The sequence below is a fragment of the Lynx rufus genome, unplaced genomic scaffold (assembly GCF_022079265.1).
Source record: "Lynx rufus isolate CCGP_SWC_20201006 ecotype Redwood Valley unplaced genomic scaffold, mLynRuf1.p SCAF_23, whole genome shotgun sequence".
NCBI lineage: Eukaryota > Metazoa > Chordata > Mammalia > Carnivora > Felidae > Lynx > Lynx rufus.
Window position 1 is genome coordinate 14,692,774 of NW_025814838.1, and position 24,455 is coordinate 14,717,228.

General features: G+C 49.4%; 1 protein-coding gene across 10 annotated transcripts in view; it reads right to left on the reverse strand.

Annotated features, from left to right (window-relative positions):
* SNX29 (sorting nexin 29) overlaps positions 1-24,455 on the reverse strand; it is a 499,996-nt gene that overhangs the window by 64,816 nt on the left and 410,725 nt on the right. For 4 of the 10 annotated variants that reach the window (XM_047087510.1, XM_047087506.1, XM_047087508.1 and 1 more), the window contains 2 exons: positions 18,552-18,692; positions 8,229-11,165 (listed from right to left, as the gene is read on the reverse strand). In XM_047087510.1, the coding sequence (XP_046943466.1) occupies positions 10,881-11,165; positions 18,552-18,692 (426 nt within the window). In that variant the 3' untranslated portion in view covers positions 8,229-10,880. Of the gene's footprint in view, positions 1-8,228; positions 11,166-18,551; positions 18,693-24,455 lie in introns of those variants that run through there. The other 6 variants (XM_047087507.1, XM_047087509.1, XR_006963587.1 and 3 more) reach the window with 5 other exon arrangements.

The window sequence follows — 24,455 nt, forward strand, 5'->3', positions numbered from 1 at the left end:
CCTAATCAGAACTGTGTTTTGTTTTGTGTTTTTTAAATGTTTTTATTTAGTTTTGAGACAGAGAGAGACAGAGCATGAGCAGGGGAGGGGCAGAGAGAGGGGGAGACACAGAATCCGAGGCAGCCTCCAGGCTCTGAGCTGTCATCACAGGGCCCGACACGGGGCTTGAACTCACGGAGTGAGATCATGACCTGAGCCGAAGTCGGACGCTCAACCAACTGAGCCACCCGGGCGCCCCCAGAACTGTTTTTAAATGCACGAAACAAGGTAACATGGGTTTAGACAGACAAGCACTTATAAAATGTTGAGAAAGCAACACAAGAACTTCTTTGCTGAGGCCTTGGATAACAAGATGCAGGGGCAGGTCTTATCACCACTGTAACTTCAAGGTAGCAGTGAGCTTTGAGGATATTTGGGGCCATCTATGGCGACTGTCGTGTGATATGAAAATATGTAAGACTGATTTCTACCGCAGATAAAGCCACAGGTATTAGGGGTACTCTTACGGTTTGTGGCCCGAGTTCATGTTTTAATTAGATGTTAGGGAAAATACAAGTGTGATTCTTGTCTGAGGATTTGTCTGAGGATAAATGCTCAGACCCTAGAATAAGAACTCGTGGGCTGGATCAGGCTGAGCCCCCAAGCAGGCCTCTCTGGAACGGTGCACTGCCCATGTGGGGAGGCAAGGCGTTCACGGGGAAGTGTGGCTGGGAGAGCCCTGTTACCACCAACTGTGGCTTCTGAGCACTTGGTGTGGACCAGGCTGTGTTCTTGGCCTGTCCCCTGAACTTCCTCACTGAAGCCTCAAAACAGCCTCGAGCAGGAGCCGCCAGAATTCTGTGTAAATTATATTCACATAAGAGGGCACCAAGGCGCAGAGACATGACAGGCTGATGTACTCTGGTGTCAGGATTCAAACCCAAATACCCTGACCCCAGGACTCATACCCTTCTCCACTGCCTCTCACTCCCTGCTCCCCCACCCTCACTGGCGTCCCAAAGAGGTAAAAGCCCAGAGGAGACAAAGAAAAGCTGAGTCGCACTCAATTTTGAGCTAGAGGCCTCTGTTCCAAGCCTTGCATATCTGTGTGGAACATGTGTTCTGCCTGGGTCAGAGGCAGTCCTGAGCCCAGAGACAAAGCTGACTCCGAGTGTGCGCCAAGAACACCTTTCCATTCCAGCAAGACGAAAGGCCATAAGAGCCAGGCAGAGAGAGAGCGTGTGTCTGGCCCGACGTCCAGGGTGGAGCTGCATGCAGGCCTCCTTTTGCCTGGAACACACTTCCCAGGTTGTTTGCTAGCCAAACACCGCACAGCCTCTACATTTCAGTTTAAATGTCCCTACCTGGATTCCTTCACTACATCAGGTCTTCTGTGTTACGTACAGCTTCCTGCAGTGTTCCTGCATAGAAACTTGGCACCATTTGAAGGTTTATTTGATTAATGGTTGTCTCTGCTAAACCAGAAGTTCCAAGAGGGCAGGACCCATATCTGTCTTCCCAACCATCTTAAACACAACTGTGCAAACTGAATAAATATGGGTGGATATCATACAGGAAGAAAAGAAAAGAAAGCAACAAGACGCTAGGCCAGCTGGCTGCTGGGAGCTTCCTGTTCCAACCCGGGAGGCTGAGACTGGGCACGGGCACATCCTGATGTACCAATTAAACACAGGGTGACTCTGCCCACTGACAGGTGTGGCTCAAAGCCTGATGACCCGATGACGTGAACAGCAATCTTCACCCCTTGAGGCGATTGAGGTGAGCAGGACAGGAAGGAGATGGTCAAGTGTGCTGCTCCAAGGGTCCAGGTATAAACACAGAAATAACATGGAACAGTGCTTCCTGAACTTCTGGGTACACACAACTCACCTGCATATTAACATGCAGATTCCAACTCAGCAGGACTGGGGTGGGGCCTGAGATTCTGCATTCCTAAAATACTCTCAGGGGAGACTGATGCAGCCCACCCGAAGACAAGATCTGTAAAAGCTTTCTTGGAGGTCCTAACTGATACTGTTAACCTCAAGCCAGATTACCAATTCGTACAAATATCCACCCCTGTGTTCTTTGTTCCTCTGCCTAAGAGCACAAGATGGAGAGCGAATGAGCCTGCGGAGATAATAAGCGGAGATAATCAGAGCTCCAGTCCTGCCTCTCTGAACACCTCACCATGCAATCCCAGGCAAGTCATTTCCACCTCCTGGGCCTCTGGTCCGCGTCCCCACTCATTGGTCTGCAGACTAGCTGTGCCAGCATTATCCAAGAATTTTTTTTTAATACAGACTCCAGGGCTTCACCCATAGAGTTTCTAGTTCACCACATCTGGGGTGTGGTCTGAGCATCTCCATTTGTTTAAACCCTATGACCCAGATCTGCATCCAGAGTGGGAAACCCTGAGACAAAAGGCAGCTGAGGTGGAACTGTCCGTGGTGCTGACCGGTGACTTGTAATGTGGCCTAAATACAGACTTAGGGGATCTGGGAGGAGATAATTTACCACATTGTTTGAGAATCCGGAAAAGATGCTGACATTTTTGCTCTGTTTAGGTACTGGCATTATTGGCATATCCATCAGTCACCTGTAGCACAGCAGTGAAGCCTAACCCATTGGAAAAGGGAAAACAGTTATGTCCAATTATTTCCAAAATCAATGCATCTGAGGCATCTGCAACGGTCCCCGAAGCCAGAGTGAAAGGCTTGATTTACAGCTCTCCAGACTTGCTTGCACACTAATGGTATGATTGAGGGGGAAGGCCCCACATAGCAAAACCATTTCTTATTTGTTGCTCTAGTTTGAAGAATGCCTACACGAAATTCCAGTTCGTGCGTTCTATGGGGATTTCCTGCCATGGGAGGGAGGAACGAACAGAGGGAGAAGTGGGGGGGGGGAGATAAAAGGTGGAAATGAAGATTAAGCAGAATGCCAGGTCTTCCTGGCTAGCTCATTTTTCTAGCTTCCCACAAAGATTTATGCACCTGTCCAAAACACACTACAGATCCATTACCCAGCACAAAGAGCCACTTCCAGCATCAAGCAGAAGGTCAGGCACAAATGATGGTTCAGTGCTAGCTGAAAACCCACCATCTCTCTATCTTTACCCTTGTCTTGCAGAAGGAGCTGAGTAATTTTACTTTGGTTGGCAGCAGTGAGGAAAAAAAAATATTATATATATATATTATTTAATATATATTATATATAACATTATATATATACATATGTTACATGTATACAACAATATATAATTGTTGTAGCAAACAATGAGCCCTAAATGCAATGGACAGATAGATAAAATAGATAGATAAGTAGATAGATAAGCCCTAGATGCGACCAGGCCCTTATTTAGCTTCCTGCCATCTTATCAGTGGCTGGCACACAGTAGGTGTTCAAGAAGGAAGGAAGATTTCCTGAATGGAGATATGAGTGAATGATGTTCCTCTTGGTATGTTTGTAGCCCTCTGGGGATTTCTCTGGGCTATTCTCTCCTACTGACGTTTATGCTGCTTTCCAAGTGAGCGTTTCTAAAAAATGCAAAACCATCTTTTAAAACTAAGTAATTTGCTTTCAGGATAAAAATCCAAACTCCTCAGCCGAGCATGCAAGGTAACTGCTGCTGCCTAGCTCTTTGGAGTGGTCCCTTCACACGCCACACAGTGTCACGTACATCTGGTACATGTAGTACCTGCCATTTGCTCAGGAGGCATCATGGGCCTGAGGGGGTAGCTGCTCCATAAACTCTGCCCCCCAAACTGTGGTCTCCTTTGCCTGGAGTTCCCCATGTCACTCAACAGCTGGATCCTGTTCACTCTTCAAGGCTTAATTCAGGTATTACCTCCACCCTGAAGTTTCTCTGTGTCTCTCCTTTCCTTCTCCATCCACCCTCTTGGCCCCCACTCCCACCCCAGGCTGGCTCCTCTGGTTTCTCTGGTTTCTCCTACTCAGCACCCGTGTCTTCTTCTCCTGGTGGCAGCACTATCATCTTCCCCTGGGCAATCAATGTTTCTCACTCTCAAACCATGGCTTTGGGATGGGACTGATTCCGCCCCTTGACCCAGGGCTCAGCACATGACCTGGCCCACCACAATCATTATTATTGGTGTTAAGATAGGCATAGGACTCAAGCTGAGCCAGTGAGCATTGGCACTGAGACTGGAACTATTGGGAAAGAGATTTACTCTTTCTGCCAGGGCTACCGCAGTAGTATGAAAGAAGTCAAGAGGTATGTGACCATTTCTGCTATGAAAGGGATGCCTGCCTGCCTGCCTGAGAACACAGCCAGCTCACAGAAAAAGGCAAGTAGAGAGAGAAAGAGACAGGGAGACAAGTAAGAAGCAAGAGAGTAAGTAAGCAAAGGCAAAAGCGAGTGGCTGAGCTAATTACATCATATGAGGTCATGGAACTCCTGGGTCCAGCCATTCCTGAAGTGAGACCTAAACTTCCCAGTTACACAAGACAATTAATCCGCTTTTTAGAGTAAAAATAGTTTGATTTTTACTGGTTTTTATAGTTGCAGCGGAAAGCATCGTAGATGATACACTGTTCCCTGTGCTCCCACAGAATCCTGATTTAATCTCCCCCAAAGCACCTACTGGGAGGTGATCTACCAATTGCCCCACTGGACTGTGACCTCCCAGAGGGCAAGAAACATTTCATTTGCCTCAGTAGCCCCAAGACTTCATGTATCATAAATACCCCAAAGGAATTTTTAAATTAAAAAACAAAAATTAAAGGTGGGGTGCCTGGGTGGCTCAGTCGGTTGAGCGTCTGATTTCGGCTCAGGTCATGATCTCACAGCTTGTGAGTCTGAGTCCCGCGCTGGGCTCTGGGCTGACAACTCAGAGCTTGGAGCCTGATTCAGATTCTGTGTCTCCCTCTCTCTCTGCCCCTCTCTGTACCTGCTCTGTTTCTCTGTCTCTCTCTTTCTCTAAAAAAAATTAATAAACATTAAAAAAAATTAAAAAAAATAAATTAAGGGTATGTCTAACTGGAAAGAAACATTTACCTGAAAGTTAATGAAGATTTCCATTTACTTCAGAATACTTTCATGGCCTTCCTGGCAAGAGCTCTGAGACTTCTCAGGTTCTTGACCATTGCTAGTATTCTCTACTCCCCCGAATGCTTGTTTTTCAGTTCTCCAAAGCTGGAGATCCTGGAGGTAACAAATGGCAAGTCGAAGGTTGTGAGAAAGCACCCGGCCCAGAGCCCAACTACTGCTGCACCTTGCTCACCTGGACCTCAACCGAGGCTAAAGGCAGTGCTGCACCCCTATGCTTCCCCCGTGAGGGGCTGGAGCCCTGGGACATAAAAACTCCAACATGCACCCGAACTCAGCGATTTGTCATGCTTCTGTACCTCTGCTGACGCTTGCCCTCTGATGGGAACATCCTTCCCTGTCTTCTCTACTCATTCTTCAAAGCTCAGATGAAAAACCATCCCCTCCAGTGAGTCTACCCTCAAGTTGAAGGGTGACAAATTCAAAAGCTTTCAGGGACTAGGAAATGAGAGAAACAGGGCAGACTGGTGACCCGGGGCACACACGCTCCTTGTTAAGGGCCAGCCCCCAGTCAGCTTCTGCCAGCTGCTGCCACAAGGAAATCTGAGACCAAGAGAAAGACCAGCCTCTCCTTGCTGGGGCATGGGTGGGCTCCAAGCTGCAGACAGGGGCTTACTATTATCACTATCATTGTTACTGTCCTCACCATTCGGCACCTATCTCAGGTGGAATATGGTCTTGTGGATTGCCAGCTGACCACCTCTGGGCTGGGGCTTTTGCCCATGGAGTGAGTACAGGACCATCACACCACAGGTTACAGTCACCTCTGCATGTATCTGTCTTTTCCGTAGGACCCTGTCTCTGGGAAGACGCCACATCTCCAGGTCTGCTAATTTCGCTCTCCCAGTCCTCAGGGGCTCTACACTGACCCAAACCTGTTGGCACCAGGTACAGACATTCTGCCCCTGCCCCGGCAAGGGTCTCCCTGCTTACCCCACATCAAGCCATCCTCCACATGGCAGCAATGTCTCCAAAACACAAATCAAATCTTGTCACTGCTCTGCTTAGAATCCTTCAAGGGCTCCCCCTCCACCTGCCATGTTTAAATGAGTAACTATAGCTGATGCTTCAAAGGGAAAAAACAAGGGGCCAGGAAAGCCCACTGTGGGGGGAGGGCAGGGCCGGGGGTCATTCATGGGGGACAGCTGGGAAACGGTTCTCTGAGGAGGCAGAGTTTAAGCTGAAGCCTGACAGATGAGAAAGACCCAGGGGACAGGTGGAGGATGCAATATTCTAGAAAGAGTTGTGTGAGCAAAGCCCCAGAGGCAAGAAAGAGCTAGAGGGTTCAAGATCTAAGAGGGCGACAGGCACAGTGGCAGGAAGGGAGGCAGGGATAATAATTCCTGGGCCCCCAGGATGCTGGCGGGATGAAATGAATGTGCAAAGCCCTTGTCGCCCCATGGGGCATGTAGTTAGCACTCAATAAATAGTCACTATTCTTAGGAAGATGGCAGTGATGATGTGAAGAAGGGTTTGTTTACTTCCTGCTGCGGAGAAGAAGGCTGCCCAGTTCATGAGGGAGAGCTAAAAGCCAGCATCAAGGGCTCCTTTATAATATGAAACGGTTCCATTTCCGTGAGCTTATGAGGATCCGGGACTTAACTCAAAAAAGCTTCTAAACTCATTACAAAAAAGAACTTCACTTTCCCTCAGAAAGGGGAAGAGCTGAGAAATTAAACAATGAGAAAGTTCCAAGGGGGCGGCCAAGCTTAACCTAGTTGTAACTGGCAGGGAACAGCCGCTCCTTGAAGTGGCAGAGGAAATTGTGCCCAACAGTCGTGGATGGTCAAAGCTTCCGGGACCTCATCTGAGAGAGAGGAGCCGGGAGTGGGTCTACTCTGGGTCCACATGAGAGAACACAATGCGGGGCCTAGTGTTCTCTCACGCAAATACCCGCCGATGTTGCCTTTCCCAATCGTGACACCACGCCGGCATCTTTCTGTGTGCAGGACGATGAGCGGTTGTTGCTCATGGAAAATCAGTCCAGCAAGGCAACATTTAATGTGCGCACTAAAGCGTTAGGGGGCAGGGGGCGCTGCGGAGGGAAGGGGAGACACATGGAAGGGGAGGCAGGCCAGCAAGAGGGGCTTCTTGGAGGAGGACGCAAGAGTCACATCTTTTTAAAGGCATGCATGGAGGCTGGCATCAGGAAAACAAAAGGAGATGCTAAAACCAGTCCGACAGAAACTCCAGTACAGTAATACCCCCAAGGTACAAATAGGCAAGGAAGGGAAGGGGAAATCTGAATGGCCTGAACACATGAACAGATCGTCAACCTCTTCGGTGACCAGGCAAACGGGCATCACAACCACGAGGAGCTGACACTCTGTACACAGTGTGTTAGCAAAACATAAATCAGTTGTAAGTCTGATGATGCCGAGTGTCGCTGACATCGTGAAACAATGGGAGTCTGATGCCCCTGGCGGGGAGCGAACAACTGGTACCATCCCGTTGGAGACCAACCTGCCCACAGCCAGGGAAGGTGAAGGTAGGCAGGCGCTGTGAGTATGCAGCCGCTTTCATCGGTGCGTACCCGGGAGAAACTGAACAGAAAACAACTGTGAACCGTCTAACTGCTCATCAAAGAGAGAAAAAATAAATACGATGGTGAATATTCATACAACAGAATGTCAGTAAGTACAGCAGCTAAAGTTCACGAATTAGAATGCTAGGCATCTGAACGCATCAACCTCAAAAAGGGAGTACTGGTGAAAAAGACAAGGTATGTATTTTTCATACAGGAAGGATACACAGACACTAAGGACACACAACAACTCCACCGAACCATTCCCTGTGGCAGGGGGAGGGTTCCGAGAGGATTCAGCTAGATCTGTAATGTTTAACTCCTAAACACTAACTTTATTAAATGAGGATGACGATACGTGTGTGTTCATGATATTTGGCTATGCATTCTGGGACACATTTGAAATACCCAGTGTATTTGAAAATACATTAAAAAAAATTTTTTTTTCAACGTTTATTTATTTTTGGGACAGAGAGAGACAGAGCATGAATGGGGGAGGGGCAGAGAGAGAGGGAGACACAGAATCGGAAACAGGCTCCAGGCTCTGAGCCATCAGCCCAGAGCCCGACGCGGGGCTCGAACTCCCGGACCGCGAGATCGTGACCTGGCTGAAGTCGGACGCTTAACCAACTGCGCCACCCAGGCGCCCCTGAAAATACATTTTTAAAAGCTTAGAAGCAAATTGGAGAAAATGTGAACAGCGGTTAAATCTAGGTGGTAGGATATGGGTGCCTGTTACCTTATTCTTTGCATTTCCCCCCTCTTTCTTTAAGAAATCACCACTGTGTGACCCCTTCGGGAAACTCTTCGGCACTCTCTACTGATGTGGAGCATAAGCGTCCCGTGATCCAGCAACTCCTTTCCCGTGTGTGGACCCACAGAAACCAGCACTTAACCACCACAAGAAGACATACACAGAGGTGTTAATTACAGCAGTATGTGTAACTGAGCCAAACTGGAAGCCACCCAACATCCATCAAAGGAGAGGATAAACTGTGATAAATCCGTACAATGGAAGTCTACACGGTAATGAAGAAAAAACAGAACAATTGCTACCTGGAACAACACAGTTGACTGTCAACAGATGTAACGGTGACAGAGGCTAGACACAAAGGAGTCCATGCCCTATGGTGCCATTTACATAAAGTCCTATAATGGGCAAAACCCATCTATGGACTAGATGGGGGATGGTGGCCACGCTGGCGGGGTGACAGAAGGAGGCTTGGAGTCCTGCCAATGATGTATTTCCCGGTGTCCGTGCTGTTCGTGCAGGTACGCTCATTTTGTGCAAATCTGTCATCTATACACGTTAAGACTGAAAGCATTTATAACTCAATTTTTAAAATAATTTTTAAAAAGAGGAGAAAGAAAACACATACCCCACCGTATCAAGGAGAAGAATGAAGAGGGGAGGGAGGAGAGCCAAGCCTGGTCAGGTCAGAGCACGAATTACAAGAGAATGGAAACCCAATTAGCGAGCCTCCGCTGAGACGTAGTTTTTTAAGCTAGCACTTGAGGGTTCAGGATGTGCTGGGTGGATCATCACAAGATCCCATGATGCAATACCCACAACCCACGTGACAGCCGAGACAGCTGCGTATCGTGGAGGCCGATGGCACGCAGAGGTCATGCAGCCAGTGCGTACCAGAGACTGCGTCTGAAGGGAGGCCGGTGAGATGCCAAAGCCCAAACTCTTAACCCCTGTACCGTACGCCTTCTAAAAACGCAAATGGTCGAGGGGAAGGACACAACTTCCTCCATACACGAGGCATTCCGGACTCTCACAGACCAATGGGGGCGACTTGAGAAACTAAACATGTTCTTCTCCGGCTTGCTGAGGATGAACCAAGACTGTAATACACAGTCCCCAAATATTAATGGCAGTCCTGAGCTGGGAGGTAGCAATTATTCTCAATTATTCAAGAAGCGAGTAAGAGCTCACAAGTACTCTTCTACGTTGTGATTTTAATCAGCTGTCCAAAAATGTGAGGGAAAATAACAGATAGAACATGGGTTAAGTATATTCTGAAGGCCTTCAGAGCTAGGAGGAGGAGTAGGTAATGACGTACAAGTAATTTAACAGCCCCAGAAATATTTTGGACAACACTTCATGCCCAGCGGAGAATCAAGTGCCTTGGAATTCACGTCAGTTTCCAAACCAGTGGGTTCACCGCTGCTGCATCAGAGGCCTTGAGCTCGGCCTGAGATGGGCCAAGTCCAGGGAGGTGGCCCAGTCTGGCTGGTGACCTGGCAAGGCTGGACCCCAGATCTGTCACGGAGCTCTCATCTCTGTCACCAGGCGTGGACAAGGCCAACATTCACGGTGCGGTGTTCACATCCAGCGGGCCGCTAAGGCCTGTGCATCCTTCATCCGAACGGTTACCAAAGACCTTGAAGTTAAGGGGAAGGAGGGAACAGGGGAGAAAGGGAACCAGTAACTGCACAACAATGGTCCGGCTCACCAGCTCTTACGTGGCTTGGGTTTTACGTTCCTCAAACATGTTTCACTCGGCACCTACCACGGGCCACGCGCTGCGTCAAATGCCGCAAGACTGAGACCCAACAGGCCGGGTGCTGCTCTAATTCCATGGGGCTGGTGGAGAGAGAGAAGGGTGCACCAGGCAGCCATGAGGGAGTCTGGGGAAGGAACCTGAGGTGGGGCAGCCAACACTCTTGAGTCTGGGGAAGGCTTCCGGGATGGGGAGGGGCCTGCAAGGTCTGTGGCCCGAGATCACCGAAAAGGTCAGCTTGGATTTGACCTCTCCACATGTTACACGCAGAAAACAGGCAGGATGCCAACAGAGCAGCAAATACACTTCTAGTTGCCGGCTCTGGACTTTTGGTTTATAAACAGACCTTAATTTTTTTTATTGGATTTTAATTTGATATTACAGAGAAGCACTCCCCAGGAACCCCCCCTTATTAAATACCTATGCATATTTGCATACGTATCCATATACACACTCCAAGCCTGAGGCTCCTCCGTGTCTCTCTCCCGAGACCGTTGCTCTGGCAAGATGGTTTTAGCAACTGCTCTCCTGGAAAATATCTTAAGAGGCTTTTGCTGTATTAAAGAGTAACGCAAATGTGTGAGGTATAATGAGCCCAATGTCATTCTTCTTCTCGCTTAATGCATTAAGTACCGGGACTATTTACACAGCGGTTGGCAGAGTGTCAAATGAGAAACAAACTGGAGTTTATAGCTTCGTTCAACTGGAGCTTCTTTTCTCCCGCCAGTTTGCATGGTCTTTGGGACGGGCGTGTGACTCAATTCCGATGGGGGCCACAGGACCCCGGGCAGGATGCTTACAGCCTGAGCCCAGCTTCCTCACCTCTGAGACATCTTGCATGGGACTCGACAAGAAGGACACAGGGAAGGACTGGAGACACAGCCCCCACCATGCACATGCCTGGCACGCCATGGCTGGTATTACGACACACAGAAACACAGGCTGTGAGGGTTCTGGAAGGACCACCTGTGTCAGGCTCACCCACTGCAAACTCTGCCATGAGGACGTGCTCCTGTGTCAGCTTCTTCGGCCTCACCGCCAGCCTCTGCACCCCTTCAGCAACACGTACACAGCACTGACCCTGTGTGGACGCTGTTGTGAGTATTTTAGCAATTTTACCACCGTAAGTCCTTATGACAACACTAGAGAGAAGCGGTATGTAGACGAGAAACTGAGGCAGGGACGGATCAAGTACCTCGCCCAATGCCATCCATCTAGTGAAGCAGTAGGAGCCTTTTCCTTTCTGTGTCTGATTGTCACAGTTGGCAAAGTCCTGTTGAATGAATAAATGGACAAATGGACGAACGACCATCCCTCCAGATGCTTCGGTTTGCGAGGAAAGCTTATACAAGCTTCTATCAACCGTGAGGGCGGCAGTTTCTAGTTGTACCAATGGCTCCTGAGTCAGACAGGGCAGGGTGTGGGTGAGGGGGGTGGAGCCACAGAGGGAGAGGCAGATTTCCACCTCGGCGGGGTTGAGGGAGTGACTTCTAGGAGTCAATGTCAATCTACATTCATGCACCCTCCATGGAGCTCTGTGGATCCCTGTGTGCCAGGGGCTCTGGAGACCATCTGCCCGGAGCCGCTTATCACCTTAAGTGGCCAGCTCAGCGAGATGGCCTTGGTTAAGTCACTTTACCTCCCCATGCCTCCCCCTCCCCATGTGTAAATACCTATACCTCAGGCAAGGAAAGAGAGCTGTGAGGTAGGCAGAAAAACGTCCCCCTACCCCCTGCCAAATTTCCCCGCCGTGAATGTGCTATTTTACATGGCAAAGGGGTCTCTGCAGAGGGGACTAAGGTGATAAAGAGGTCACAAATTCAGATGGGGAGATTATCCTGAGTTATCTGGGTATGCCCAATCTGATCACGCTCCTTCAAAGCAGAGAACCTTTCCTGACTGTAGTCAAAAATGTTACTACACAAGAATGGGCGTAGAGATGGGGCACCAAAGATGGAGGGAGACCCCAGGGATCTGGGAAGCCTCCAGAAGCTGGAAAAGGCGAGGAAAGGGATTCTCCTCTAGAGCCTTGAGAAAGAGACGCAACCCTTGCTGACACCGTGATTTCAACCCACTAATGCCCAATGTCTATTTCGGACCTCCTCAACTCAAAGGTACATGCAATACATGTGTACTGTTTAAAGCCACTAGATTTGGGGTGACTTCTTACAGCAGCAATATGAAGCTAATACGGGGCACAAAGAAGGAAAGAATACCCATGAATTGAGCCCGCTTTCCCACTGGTAAGCTCTGTCGCCAGGATCCTGCTGGCCCGGCGCAGAAGGCAGCCCTGCTCACCGCCCCCCTCCAGACCATCCCAGGGGCCCTGGTTCCCCTAGTTCGTAGGACTCTTCTGCGAGGACCTATTTACTAGTCTTTCTCCCCACAAAGTCATGAACTTTGGGAGGGCAGAGACCTTACTTTGGACAACGTTTGTCCCCCTCACACCTAGCATGACAGCCCTACATTCCAGAAGCTTTTCTAAGTGGAAAATTCGACCACCTTCAACACTGTTCCAGGTACCCACTTGTTCCCACCGCTGAAAGTCCCTTCCACTGGGGGCTGGACACCCCCAGAGCTGCATTTAAATCTGCGCCTCTCAGCTGCAAAGGGGCTTCCACGGCTCCGTGAGTGCCAGCTGGTTCCTCCGGCACACACTGGTCTATGTGTTTTTAATGAGGATTTCGACGCATAATTCGTCCAACAAGTTGAATTACCTGCGGCTCCGGGGAAAGCGATTTGCCCTGCCTTAATGCCAAGTGAACTTTCAGAGACTGACTCCATTACCCGAAGAAGGAATGACAGCCTCTCAAATCTATTTCTTGCTGAGCAATAAGGCAGACGAGCAGTAGCGTCATCAGAAACGAGTCTTTTTCCTTAACCCCTCGTGCTGGCCGAGTCTCCCTGGACAGGGAGGCTTGACGGCCAACTCACCTGGACCGTTGGAGAGCCACCTTTCCGCTCTGCAAAAGCTTGCTGGCCTCTGGCCCGTTCTGCAAAAGCACCTCCCCAGTCACCCCCAAAGCTATTATACCCAGTGGGGCAATTCAGTTTTTTAAAAAATTTGTGCCAAGACCCAGCAACTTGAAGAAGAAAATAACAGGGAAACTTTTCCATTTAACGTGTGTTCCCTTATTCCTTAATTCAGGCCATGAGTCTCTCTGGGGGGCAGAAGCTATTCTAGGAGCTGGCGAGAGAGCAATGAACAGACCAAGGCCCTGTTGTCATGAGCTTCCATTCCAGTGCAGAGAGACAATACTACTCAAGGTCACAAATCAATCACTTAGAGTGATGGTACGTGCTAGGGGACAATTACAGCAGACTAATGGATTGGAGAGTGACTCAAGGGGCAGCACTGATGAGGGCAGTTGGAAGGGAGTTCTAATGACCTGCAGGGTCTGTCCATGCAGAGGTGGGGGAGCCAATCCACTCAGAGGGAACAGCAGATGCCAAGGCCACAAGGTAAGAACAGCATCGAAGTCTGAGGAGGGCAGTGTGGCTGGGTATAGAAGGGAGGACGGGGCATGACATAAGGTACGGGAGGAGGTGGGGGACAGGTCAGGGGACATCTCAAAGGCCATAAGGAGTCCTGAATTTAACTGCCAAAGGTGCTACTGGGAGGGGGGGTTTACGCAACAATGACATCATCTGATTTGATGTCATATAGACCTCACTGTGGCTCAGCATGGGGGATGGATGGGAGCAGGCAAGAGTGGAAAAGGGCAACCGTTGCAAATGCCCACACCAGAGAGGACTGGGCTTGGGTGAGGATAACTGAAGCAGGGGCAGAGGGACGCACCTCAACTGGGACTCTGTGGAAGGAGACCCACAGGACCTGGCATGCCCATCTTAGGCTGGTGGGGTCGTCCTCTCCTCTTATCCCCACCCTGCTCAGAAATGTGGCTCGAGACAAGTGCCCCCCCCCCACCTTGTAGGGGTCATGAGAGCTGATGGTAAAAACTCGAATTCTCCTGGGCACATGGGAGAACTGGACTCCTTCTCCCCGTTGGCATTACACATGGCTGAGTAGGTGGCTTTGGCCAATGAAAAAGGAGTGGAATTGACATGTATCACGTCTGGGCAGAAGCTCTAATAGCCAGTGTATGATTTTCCCTTGTCCTTAGTTTCCTGATGTCATGATGGGCAGAGCTCCCAGCCAACCCATCATGGGCATAAAACACGAGCCAAAAATAAATCCTGGTTGGCTCAGGCTGCCAAGACCACAAAGTCGTTACTTCAGCCTAATCCAGACTATCTCACAATGGAAACAAGCCCCATGCCTGTGATATTTCAGATTTAATGAGTAACGTTAATACACAACTACTGCGGCTTGTTTGACTCAGCTACAAAGAAATGAACAGCAAGCGGTGGACTGATGTTCGGGAAACTACCTCAACACAACTCAAGTTTGATGTGACACCTAAAGGCATGGGCGGCTCTAGTGAGTGCTGTGGGTATTTATGATTAAACACATGCATGGCATAATAAGGCAAAAGAAATTCTGTGCTAAAGACAAATCCTGCATCCATGAACTACACAATGGGCTGTTTCACCAATCAAAAAAAGTTCAAACTGGGGCGCCTGGGTGGCTCAGGCGGTTAAGTGTCCAATTCTTCGTCTCGGCTCGGGTCATGATCTCACGGTTCACGACTTTGAGCCCCAAGCTGGGCTCTGTGCTGGGGGCGTGGAGCCTGCTTGGGATTCTCTCTCTCCTTTTCCTTCTGCCCTCTCCTGCCTTCTCTCTCTCAAAAAATAAATACACATTAAAAAAAGTTCAAACTTGGGGTCAGATCACATTTTGATTCTGTAACTGGCGGACAATTGACAATGGTGGCACCACTGGGAAAATACCTAGAAATTCAGGCTAGGAAGATATTCATATGACAAATTTGAAAAAACTATAGTTAGTTTTTCCTGTCCAGGCCCACGGATCCCAGATTGAATCACTTAATGGGTCCAAGACTTAACAGCAGCAACCTACTTGTAACACAATCCACACAAAGAAGTCAAGCCTGAGTACCTTAATGGCACAAGAGGCAAGGGAGACCTTCGTGAAGTGACCTAGTCAAGGGAAAGCTTCTGAGGTGGCTGACTTCTCTGGACCAATTTAGAAAGAAAATTCACCCTCAGGGTATCAAGGCAGGTATCTTGAGCCTGTAGGTCCTGGTGAGGCGAGTGCAGGCTTTGTCTCTTAACAGGATTCATCAGTAGCTTTTGTCGGATGTTGAAGTCCTGCCTGCTAACTCAATCTACTCCTGACAATCAGATAAACCCTCAGATCTGTCTTGGAGAGCAGCCAAAGTGTACTTCAGGGAAGTGGGTAAGTCTTAGTGAGCCAACTGTGCAGGGAGAGAGAATCAGAAGCCAACCAGTCAACTCTAAAGCCAAGGGCCACACAGACTGGACAAGAGGCAGAGGCCCTGTGACTGCAGGCAAGCTGTCAGGCCCACCCCTGAACATGGGAAGCAGGACCAAAAATGTAGTGAAGAACCAGGCCAGGCCCACCAGCATGGTATCTTTAATTCCCAAGTTCCTTTATTTGCAAATAGGGTCGCACTAGGGTCGGGGGTGGAGGGTGGACAGAGCCCTACTCACACAGATTTCACAGGGCAAAAGCCCACAGCTGCTGACTCAGTCCCAGGATTGACAAGAATGGGACAGCGTGAAGCTAGGCTGGGGACGTCGCACTCAGAGGGGAAAGTCACTGCATCCCTGTCCCTGGGAGGGTGGTGTTGGTAAGTTTCTTAGGTCTGAAGTAAGTTTTGCATAACTATTAGGCTTGCCTGGAGATCCAGAGTGGGAGGGGTCACTTTGCTCTGCAGAGAAAGCTGTGGCACCCAAAGATGCCTAATCCCAGAACCTGAGAGTATAAAATACCCTGTTTATTGAGCAAAAGGGACTTTGCAGATGTGATTAAGTTAAGGATCCTGAGACTAATTATGGTGGCTTATCTGGGTGGACCCAGTGTCATCTCGAGGGTCCTATAAGAGGGAGAGGAGTCAGAAAAGGTACTATGTGAGGTACTACACAGAGATACTATATGACAGAAAATGAGGTCAGCATTGCAAGGTTGCTGGCTTTGAAGACACAGGAGGCCTTGAGCTGAGGAATGCGGACAGGCTCCAGAAGCTAAAAAAGGAAAGGCCTCTCCTCTGGAGCCTCCAGAAACAACCAGCCCCACTGACTCCTTGATTTCAGCCCCAGGAGATGGATTCTGGACCTAACCTCCAGAAGCGTAAGAAAATACATCTGTGTTTTTTAGACCCCTAAACAGGGGCCACGTTCGTACGGCAGTCACGGGAGGCAAAAAGAATGCAACACATCTCGCCACCTGAACGTCTCTGGTTCAGCCTTGTCCTAATTTCCCTGAGTGAGACACAGACAGGCCGAGCTCCCCGAGGGTCATGGAGTGGCTGCTATAGCAGAAGGCTTCCTGCAAATGACACTATCTTATCATGATAATAAGCTGCTTACACAGAATTCTGTTTTATGACATTCTCAGGCATTCTGGATGGGTCCCAAGATTTGTATGAGCCTGCAAGTCATTAGATTAAACCAGTATATAATTTTTCCCCCTTTTCATAAGAATTATTGTCCTCCTTGCTCTGCATAAGTGTAGAATTTCTAAGCCTTCTGTTTTTATGGGCTCAACTTCACTTATCTTCAGGAAAATAATGGAATGGCACATTTATTCTAGGCCTCAGATAAACTTGCTTTCTAACTGTTTAAATTAAGATCTAACGGACCCTGACATGATAGGATTTCTAATCTAAAAGCAAAGAAATCCATGAACACGTAAACATCATAGACAGTAACAGTATTCCCAGCAGAATTCCCAAGTGTTCATAGTGGTTATCGAAACTTTTGCTCTGGTTTTCTGGGAGACAAAGGTCCAAGGAAAACTTTAGCAAGGTGGCCCTTCAAGAGAGAAACTAGGAAATTCATCACACACAGGATCTGCCACACGACTCTGTCAGTGCAACAGCATCGTGGTTCTTACGCTTGCCGAAGCATCACCACCACACAGCTCTAAACCCAGATTTCTGGGCCCCAGCCCAGAGCTGGTATTTCAGTAGGTCTGGGGTGGGGCCTGGGAATTGGTGTTTCTTTCTTTTTTTTTAATGTTTATTTATTTTTGAGAGCAAGTGAGCAAACCAAGGGCAGACAAGGGGAGGAGAGGGGAGGGGAGGGAGGGAGGGAGAGAGAGAGAGAGAGAGAGAGAGACAGAGAGGAGAAAGAATCCCAAGAAGGCTCTGTGCGGTTAGTGCAGAGCCCAAAGCGGGGCTTGACCCTACAAACCTCGAGATCCTGAGCCAAAATCAAGAGTTGGACTCTTAACCAAATGAGCCAGGCACCGGAGGGAATCGGTATTTCTAACGAGTTGCCGGGTGATGCTGATGGTCAGGGGCCACTCTCTGAGAACCACGGTAGGAGAGGGGTTTCTCATGCAAGGCCCAGTTTCTCACCTGTCCTCATGAGGGTCATGATCTTACCTCCTCTGGCTCAACTGTCCCTGCCCAGCTCGTCACTATCCTGCGATTGCACAAGTGTCCCCGTCCCCTATCAGACACAAAGCCAGGGGTTCTCCAGCGCGGCTGCGTACTGCAGCCCTCCATGCCCCTGCCTCCCTTCACCGGGAGTGAGGGACTAAGGTCTTAGGAGCTTTTAAAGGTACTCATGGGATTCGGAGTGTGGCCCAGACGGAGGAGTGCCGCTCTAAGCAAACGTGAAGGACGACAAAATGACACCAGTGGCCTAAGCGGGCGACGCGAGGCCTCCCGACAAGGCCCGGGCCCGTCTTCCCCGCCGTGACATGTGATGATGCTCGGGAGACACTTCTGCACCAACGAGCACTCATCGGCTGGCAGGCCGTGGAGGGCTAGCACCCCCTTTCTCCAGGGTGCCTGGATGAACCCCCAGAAACACATGACGTCATTAAATCACTAACCTTCACAAGGAAAACAACCCTATACCGACACAAGTATTTGGGAAGTAACCCCACCCACATTCATGAGTCCAAGTAACTAACCCGACAACTACGGATAAAAGCCAGAAAACATCTTTTTGGTCAAGAACAGGCATCAGAAAACAGACCCATCAGCTAAATCGAGCTGCCACCTTATGAATCAAGTTTTATTGGCACTCGGCCACGCCCATCCAGGTCAGAACAGCCTGTGACTGCTTCCACACTCCAGTGGCACAGCTGAGTATTTGCAGCTAAGGGAGTATGGTCTGCAAAGCCAAAAACAATTCGTCTCTGGCCCTTTAGTGGAACATGCTTGCTGACCCCTGTCCTAGAGAAATAAGAGGGCGTGCACAAACAAAACATGACGCGCTGTGGAATTAAAGGTGTTTTCTCTGTCCCTGTTTCTTCTTCTATGTGCCAACCTCCGAGACCTGTGTCTAGAGGGGCACGTGCGTGTAGATCAGGCACCGGGGTGTCCCCGGTTCCCCGTGGCGACAGTACCTTGTTTCCAATGGCCTTCTTGGGTGGGAAACTGTAGCCCCTCACTTGAGGGTACTTGTTCTGTAACTTGTGGTGCAAACCCCTGAACTCTGTGTACCGCCGATACACGTTCCACTCATCGTCTTTTATCCGGATGTAGACCTGCGGAGAAAGGCACACAGAAGGAAAATGTCAACCTCTCTTAAAGCTCTCGTTACAAAGGGGTGGGGTTTCGGGGATGCCCCACCCATGAAAGCCAGCTCTGCGAGAAGCAGGGGCCGCGGCCGTCCCTCAGGCCACTGGACGCCCAGAGCCTGGCAGAGGAGGGCCTCAGTAGTACCACATCAACAAAGGGATCCACAAAAGAACAAAGCAGGCAGGTGACGGGAACAACACGCCGTGTACCAGGTCCCAGTATCAGCAGAGGTGAACAGTCCAGCTGATCTCTGAGATGGTCACATGCATGCTGTGGTGGTGACTGCTGCTGAGAATCCAACTCCTCCCAGGCGACACATGTCATCACCTATGAGGTGGAACTGACTAACAGCACCTCCTCCCAAGGAGCATTCGGACACACAGGCAGGGCAGCTATGCCTGGGATGGCGTAGACCCCCACAAAGAGGAGGGGGAAGCCAATCTGGGGCGGGCGGGAGGGAGGGGCCAGAGGTGACATCAACCCAACTGGACAGAAGGTCATGTCCAGGGGACAGGCACACTGGGAGCGTAAAACTTCTTTATTTTCAATCAAGATGGGACCCTCAAGAGAACATTCTGGGGGGTACACAATGTAAGGGCTGTTTCTTCAGCTTTTGATAGACCGTAACACCTTCCAGGGACACACACTAACCACATCTCGAGGGAAAACTGAAGCGGGAGAGGGAACGATGCCTTTAAAAATATTACACAAGAACAGCCCAGAGAGCAAAGTTCCCAATGATAAACGGCTACTGTGACCGGTCATCAGCGAATGCCAATACACATCTCAAAAACCTCTCGTGTAACGATAAACACAGGTATCCCTCATGTGAGCGACAGATTCCGCCTCTACGTGGAAACCACCCAGTATTCCCAAATCAGACACGATACATCGGAACTTTGGTTAAGACAACCATCGAGGCCTCTTGTAATCCTCTTGTGAACAAGATGGACGAACGATTTAAACCAAAGAACTTCAACTAATGGACCCAAGTTTCCAGCGCAATCAGATAGAGAAACGGAGGTCTATCAAATTCATTAGAAGCCCCCAAGCTAAGAGAGGCAGTAAATGCACTGGGGGGCAAACAAGGTGGTCTCAACTGGCCTGAGGGATGAGTCTAATCCAATGTGCTGAAATTCAAAAAGACCAACGTCGGGTTGTACGCTAAAACTCCAAAAACCATCATCATAAGTAAAAGGGAAATAGGGCACAGGAGTGGCCTGTGGGACAAAGACTTACAGGTTTCGGTAAATTTGAGCTAAGTAAATAATGTGGGAGGGCCACCAAAAAAACCTATGTAATCTTTAGGCCTCGTTAAAAAAGCTGTATGCTAACTTCTGGGATAAGCGACTTGAGAGTCTTGCTCTGTCCTAAATCGACCACAGCAACTTAGTTAGGTTTTGGCTGCCACCTATTAAAAGATGAACTATGTTCAGAAAGGCCCAGGTCACTTGCTACAAGGGCCGTCCCTGGGCCAGGAGCATCGGCATCACGTGGGAGATGTCAGGAATGGAGCGTCTCGGGCTCCACCCCAGATGCACTGCTCGGAGCTAGAACCCAGGCGGATCACACCACGCACGGACTCTGAGAAGCACGGGCCCTAGGAGAGGATCTGCAGCCAAATTATAAGAAGACAGGCAGTGGAGGGCGACAACCCAAGCCTCAGGGTGGAGGGGGCAGAGGTCTCAAAATTCCTGGGAAGGCTGTTCGGAGAAAGAGGAAACCCAGGATGACGTGCTCTGGAGGCTCACAACTGTGGGCAGGTACCACCTGGAGGAAGACAGATTCCATAGGGACACAAAGCTGCCGAGAGGAAAGGTTTCTTGGGACTGAAGGTCCCCGCAGTGGTATGACGGTTACCCCGATTAGCCAGGTGTTTGATTTGTAGAAGTAAAGTATACATGAGACCCAAAAGTAGCTGCAAGGGCCTGGCTAGTTGGGGGAGAAAAGGGACTTCAGGCTCTCCCAGTCTCTATAAGCTGAGACCTGATGAATCCGCATATAAACCTAGCAGAGCTCAGGGGAATTTCACACAGCACGTTTAGGGCATTTGCTGGGTCCCCTCAGGTCCCAGCAAGTGCTAGTTGCCCACCCAGCATCCATTTCCCCTCACTATTTGGGGGGATAGCAATGTGTTCAGGGAGACTTAACTACATTTTTCTGTCTGCCTCGCAGGTAAGAGTAGCTAATGAGATGTAAGCAAAAATCACTGGGGCTTCTAAGAAAGTCCTTAGGAGAGATCTGCCTCAGCCTACGGTGCCTTTTTACCTTTCTCCCTCTCTTTTTCTTTCTTTCCTACAGATGTGATGACTGGAGCTCCAGGAGTCATTTTACGATCACGAGATCATCTTGATTATGGTAGAAGACAGAAGGGATTGTGGGGTCTCTGATGACACTATGGAGCCACGACGCCAATTACTAGACTATCTACTTGATTTTTTTTTTTAATAAAAGAGAAATATTCACCTTGAATTTACTCCCACATCTCAAATGGACTGTATCTGCTTGCATATTGTTACACAAATGCAGGTATCCCCTAGAGAGCGTCAAGTTCAGCTACTTGCCTGATCATCATGCACAAGGTTAATTATCTAGAGCAGGAGAGGCAAACTATGGCCCATGAGCCAAATCCAGCCACATCCATTTGTTTACCTATTGTTTATGGCTGCTTTTGAAATACAATGGCAGAACGGAGTGGTTCCAACAAAGACCATATGGCCTGCAAAGCTGAAAACACTTATTTACAAAAACACTTTACAAAAAACACTTTGTCCTCCCTCTGATCTAGATACTCAGCACTCATTGTTGTTATTTTTCCACTGACATAGCCAAGATCTGGTGTGGAAAGGGGCAGGGCTTTCCAAATATTACCAGCCCCTGGGTGGGATGTATTACCCATCTGGGACCCAGGAATCTGTAGTGTTCCAAAGCTTCCCTAGTGATTCTGATGTGTAGATGGTCTGAATGCTTGTGTCCCCCCAGAATTCATGTTGAGATGCTAACCCCTGACGTGATGGTGTCAGGAGGTGGGGGCCTTTTTGAGGTGATTAGGTCATGAGGGTAGAACCCTCAAAAACAGGATCAGTGCCCTAAAAACAGAGATCCCCCAAGAGCTCCCTCACCCCTCCTGCCATGGGAGAAGATGCTATCTATGATCCAGAGAGTAGGTTCTCACCAGACACCAAACCTACTTAATGCCTTGACCTTGGACGCCCCAGCAGCCAGACCATGAGGAATAAAGGTTGTCTAAGGCCCTCAAGTCTACAGTAGACTGAATGGACTAAGGCAGCAGGCAATTTGGGTAACCCCTGAGGTCAAGCACAGACTTAGGTATCAGGCAAAGCATGTCTCCTCTCTATGGGTCTCCCCATCTATAAAATGGAATTTACCAACAGCACCTCCTCCCGGGAGTGTGGGGAATACTTGGACACACAAGCAGTGCAGCTATGCCCGGGATCGCGTCGACCCCCACACAGAGGAGGTGGAAACCAATCCGGGGCAGGAAGGAGAGGCCAGAGTTGACATCAGCTGAGCTGGATGGATGGTCACGTCCAGATGGGACAGGCACCACGGGGGCATAAAATTTATTTGCATCAGAATGGGACTCTCAAGAGGACATTCTGGGGGTACACAATGTAAGGGCTGTTTCTTTAGCTTTTTACGGGCCTTAACACCTTCCAGAAACACGGCGACTACACTGGAAGGGAAGACAGGAGGAGAGAGATTAACGCATTTTAAAAAATGACATGAGCTAAGAAGAGCCTAGAGTAAAATCTCCAGTGACAAACAGCTAGTATCATTTGCAAGCAGTCAACATCAACGCACGTCTTGAAAACCTCTAACGTAATGAGGAAAACAGGCATCTGTAGCATGAAGGACAAAGCGTGACTCTATGTTTTTCGGAACACGTTCAAGAGCCAACTGCTTCATACCATGGAAATGTTGAGTCCCTCCCGTTTCTCCGATGGCCCCTTCTTGGCCTTCCACACGGATGCCTCCTCTTCTGCCCATGCCACAGGTGGAGATTTTCGCTCACCACCCTCTCTCCCCTACACGAGCACCCAACTCTCTGGTTTGCACATTTCACGTTTAGGTCAAATCTGCGTCTCTAGTTCGGACTTCTGCTATCAATTCCAGGCCCAGACGTGGTCAAACTCATCATGTCTACATCTGATCGCCCGATCTGCACTGGAGATCCGCTCCTCCCTCTTCCTGGGATCTCGCTCTCTCAGTGAATGGACCACTCGGCTGCCGGAGTTAGAAACCTGGGCATCACCTTTGACCACTTCTGTTCTTTCACCCACATGTTCAAGTACTGAACAACAAGGCCTGCTGACCCACCCTGGAGTTATCCCTTCCTCTGCCTGGGCCACTGTGAGAGGCCGCTAGGTGGTGTTCTGGCCATGCATCTTCCCCTATGCGATTCGTTTTCATCTCCCTGTTCACACTCCTTCAGCGACTGTCCATGAGGGATGTCTGCGAGCCAAAGACAGGTCCAGAGCAGGTACGGCGGGCGGCCTCTCTGGGCTTACACGGCTCCTGCTTAACCGCACTGTCCTCCTTCAAGCTCCACCACAGGCTGTGGCAAAGCAGCATGGTGCCAGTTTGCCTGCATTCTTTAAAACGTTAAAAAAATGTTCGGATTAAAGGAAATGCCCTGACCTTCCAACCTTCCCTTGGTTGTATCTCCCGCCAGGGTGACAGGAGGCATTCAACAAAAAACCCATGAATGTCTCTGTGCCCTGCTTCCTCCCTGAGCAATGAAGATGGTAACATTACCACCCTTGCTGGGTCTTAGGAAATTTAAATACGTTCACACACGTAACAGGCTTAGAACAGAACCTGATACACAGAAGGTGCCAGGTGAGTGTTCGATAAACAAACAAAAATGTGAACTTATTGGTGAGGTCGCCACCGGGAAATGACAGAGATCTGGATGTTGGAAGTCTCTGACCTTGCAATCAGCTTTAACACGAATACCCCCCTCGTAGTCCGACTGACGGAGACTGGGCTGCAGTGAGACATCAGCTAATCTGAGCCTGGCCCAGAAAATACGGCGGCCTCCCAGAAGTTCCGCACCTCCTCCCCCCCCACCCGAAAATGGTTCCTTTCCGGGTCTCGGTTTACTCATCTGAGAAGCGGGTATCATCATCATAATAAAAAGATGCCTAAAAGCAAGCATAACATTGCCTGGCGTCCACAAGTGTTAACTACGGCTGCTGTCACTGTCGTCGTCATCACCATCAAAAGCATGACGTTCCGCAAACTTTACGAAGCACTGCTGTTGAAGTCAACACCTGTCTTGGCGTTATGCTCTCTACTGTAAGGGTTTGGCTCAGCAAATAACTGCGTAGATTACCACTAAGTCTTAGACCTGGGGCTTAGAACAAAGTATTCTGTGGGTCACTGAAAATTTTAAATAGAAACACAAATCAGAGTGCTCCTGCCCTAAAGAGCTCCACAAACACACAATGCAAAACCTATTTCCTGGAAGTACAAGTGAGGCCACATGTGGCCCCTCCTGGCCATCGTGTGCGCTCCTGGAGCATCCCTGCTTCTTCTGGGCCTTGCTTCCCAGTGCGCAAAGTGCGGGGGTGGGACCAGATGGTCCCTTTACTTTACAGTCCTCAAGTTCCTACCCTCTGAGTCCTCAGGTGATCTACAAACTCCATGTACTTGGACGGGCCTCTCCCCAGCCACATCCCACAGCCACCTCACGCTGGGGACCA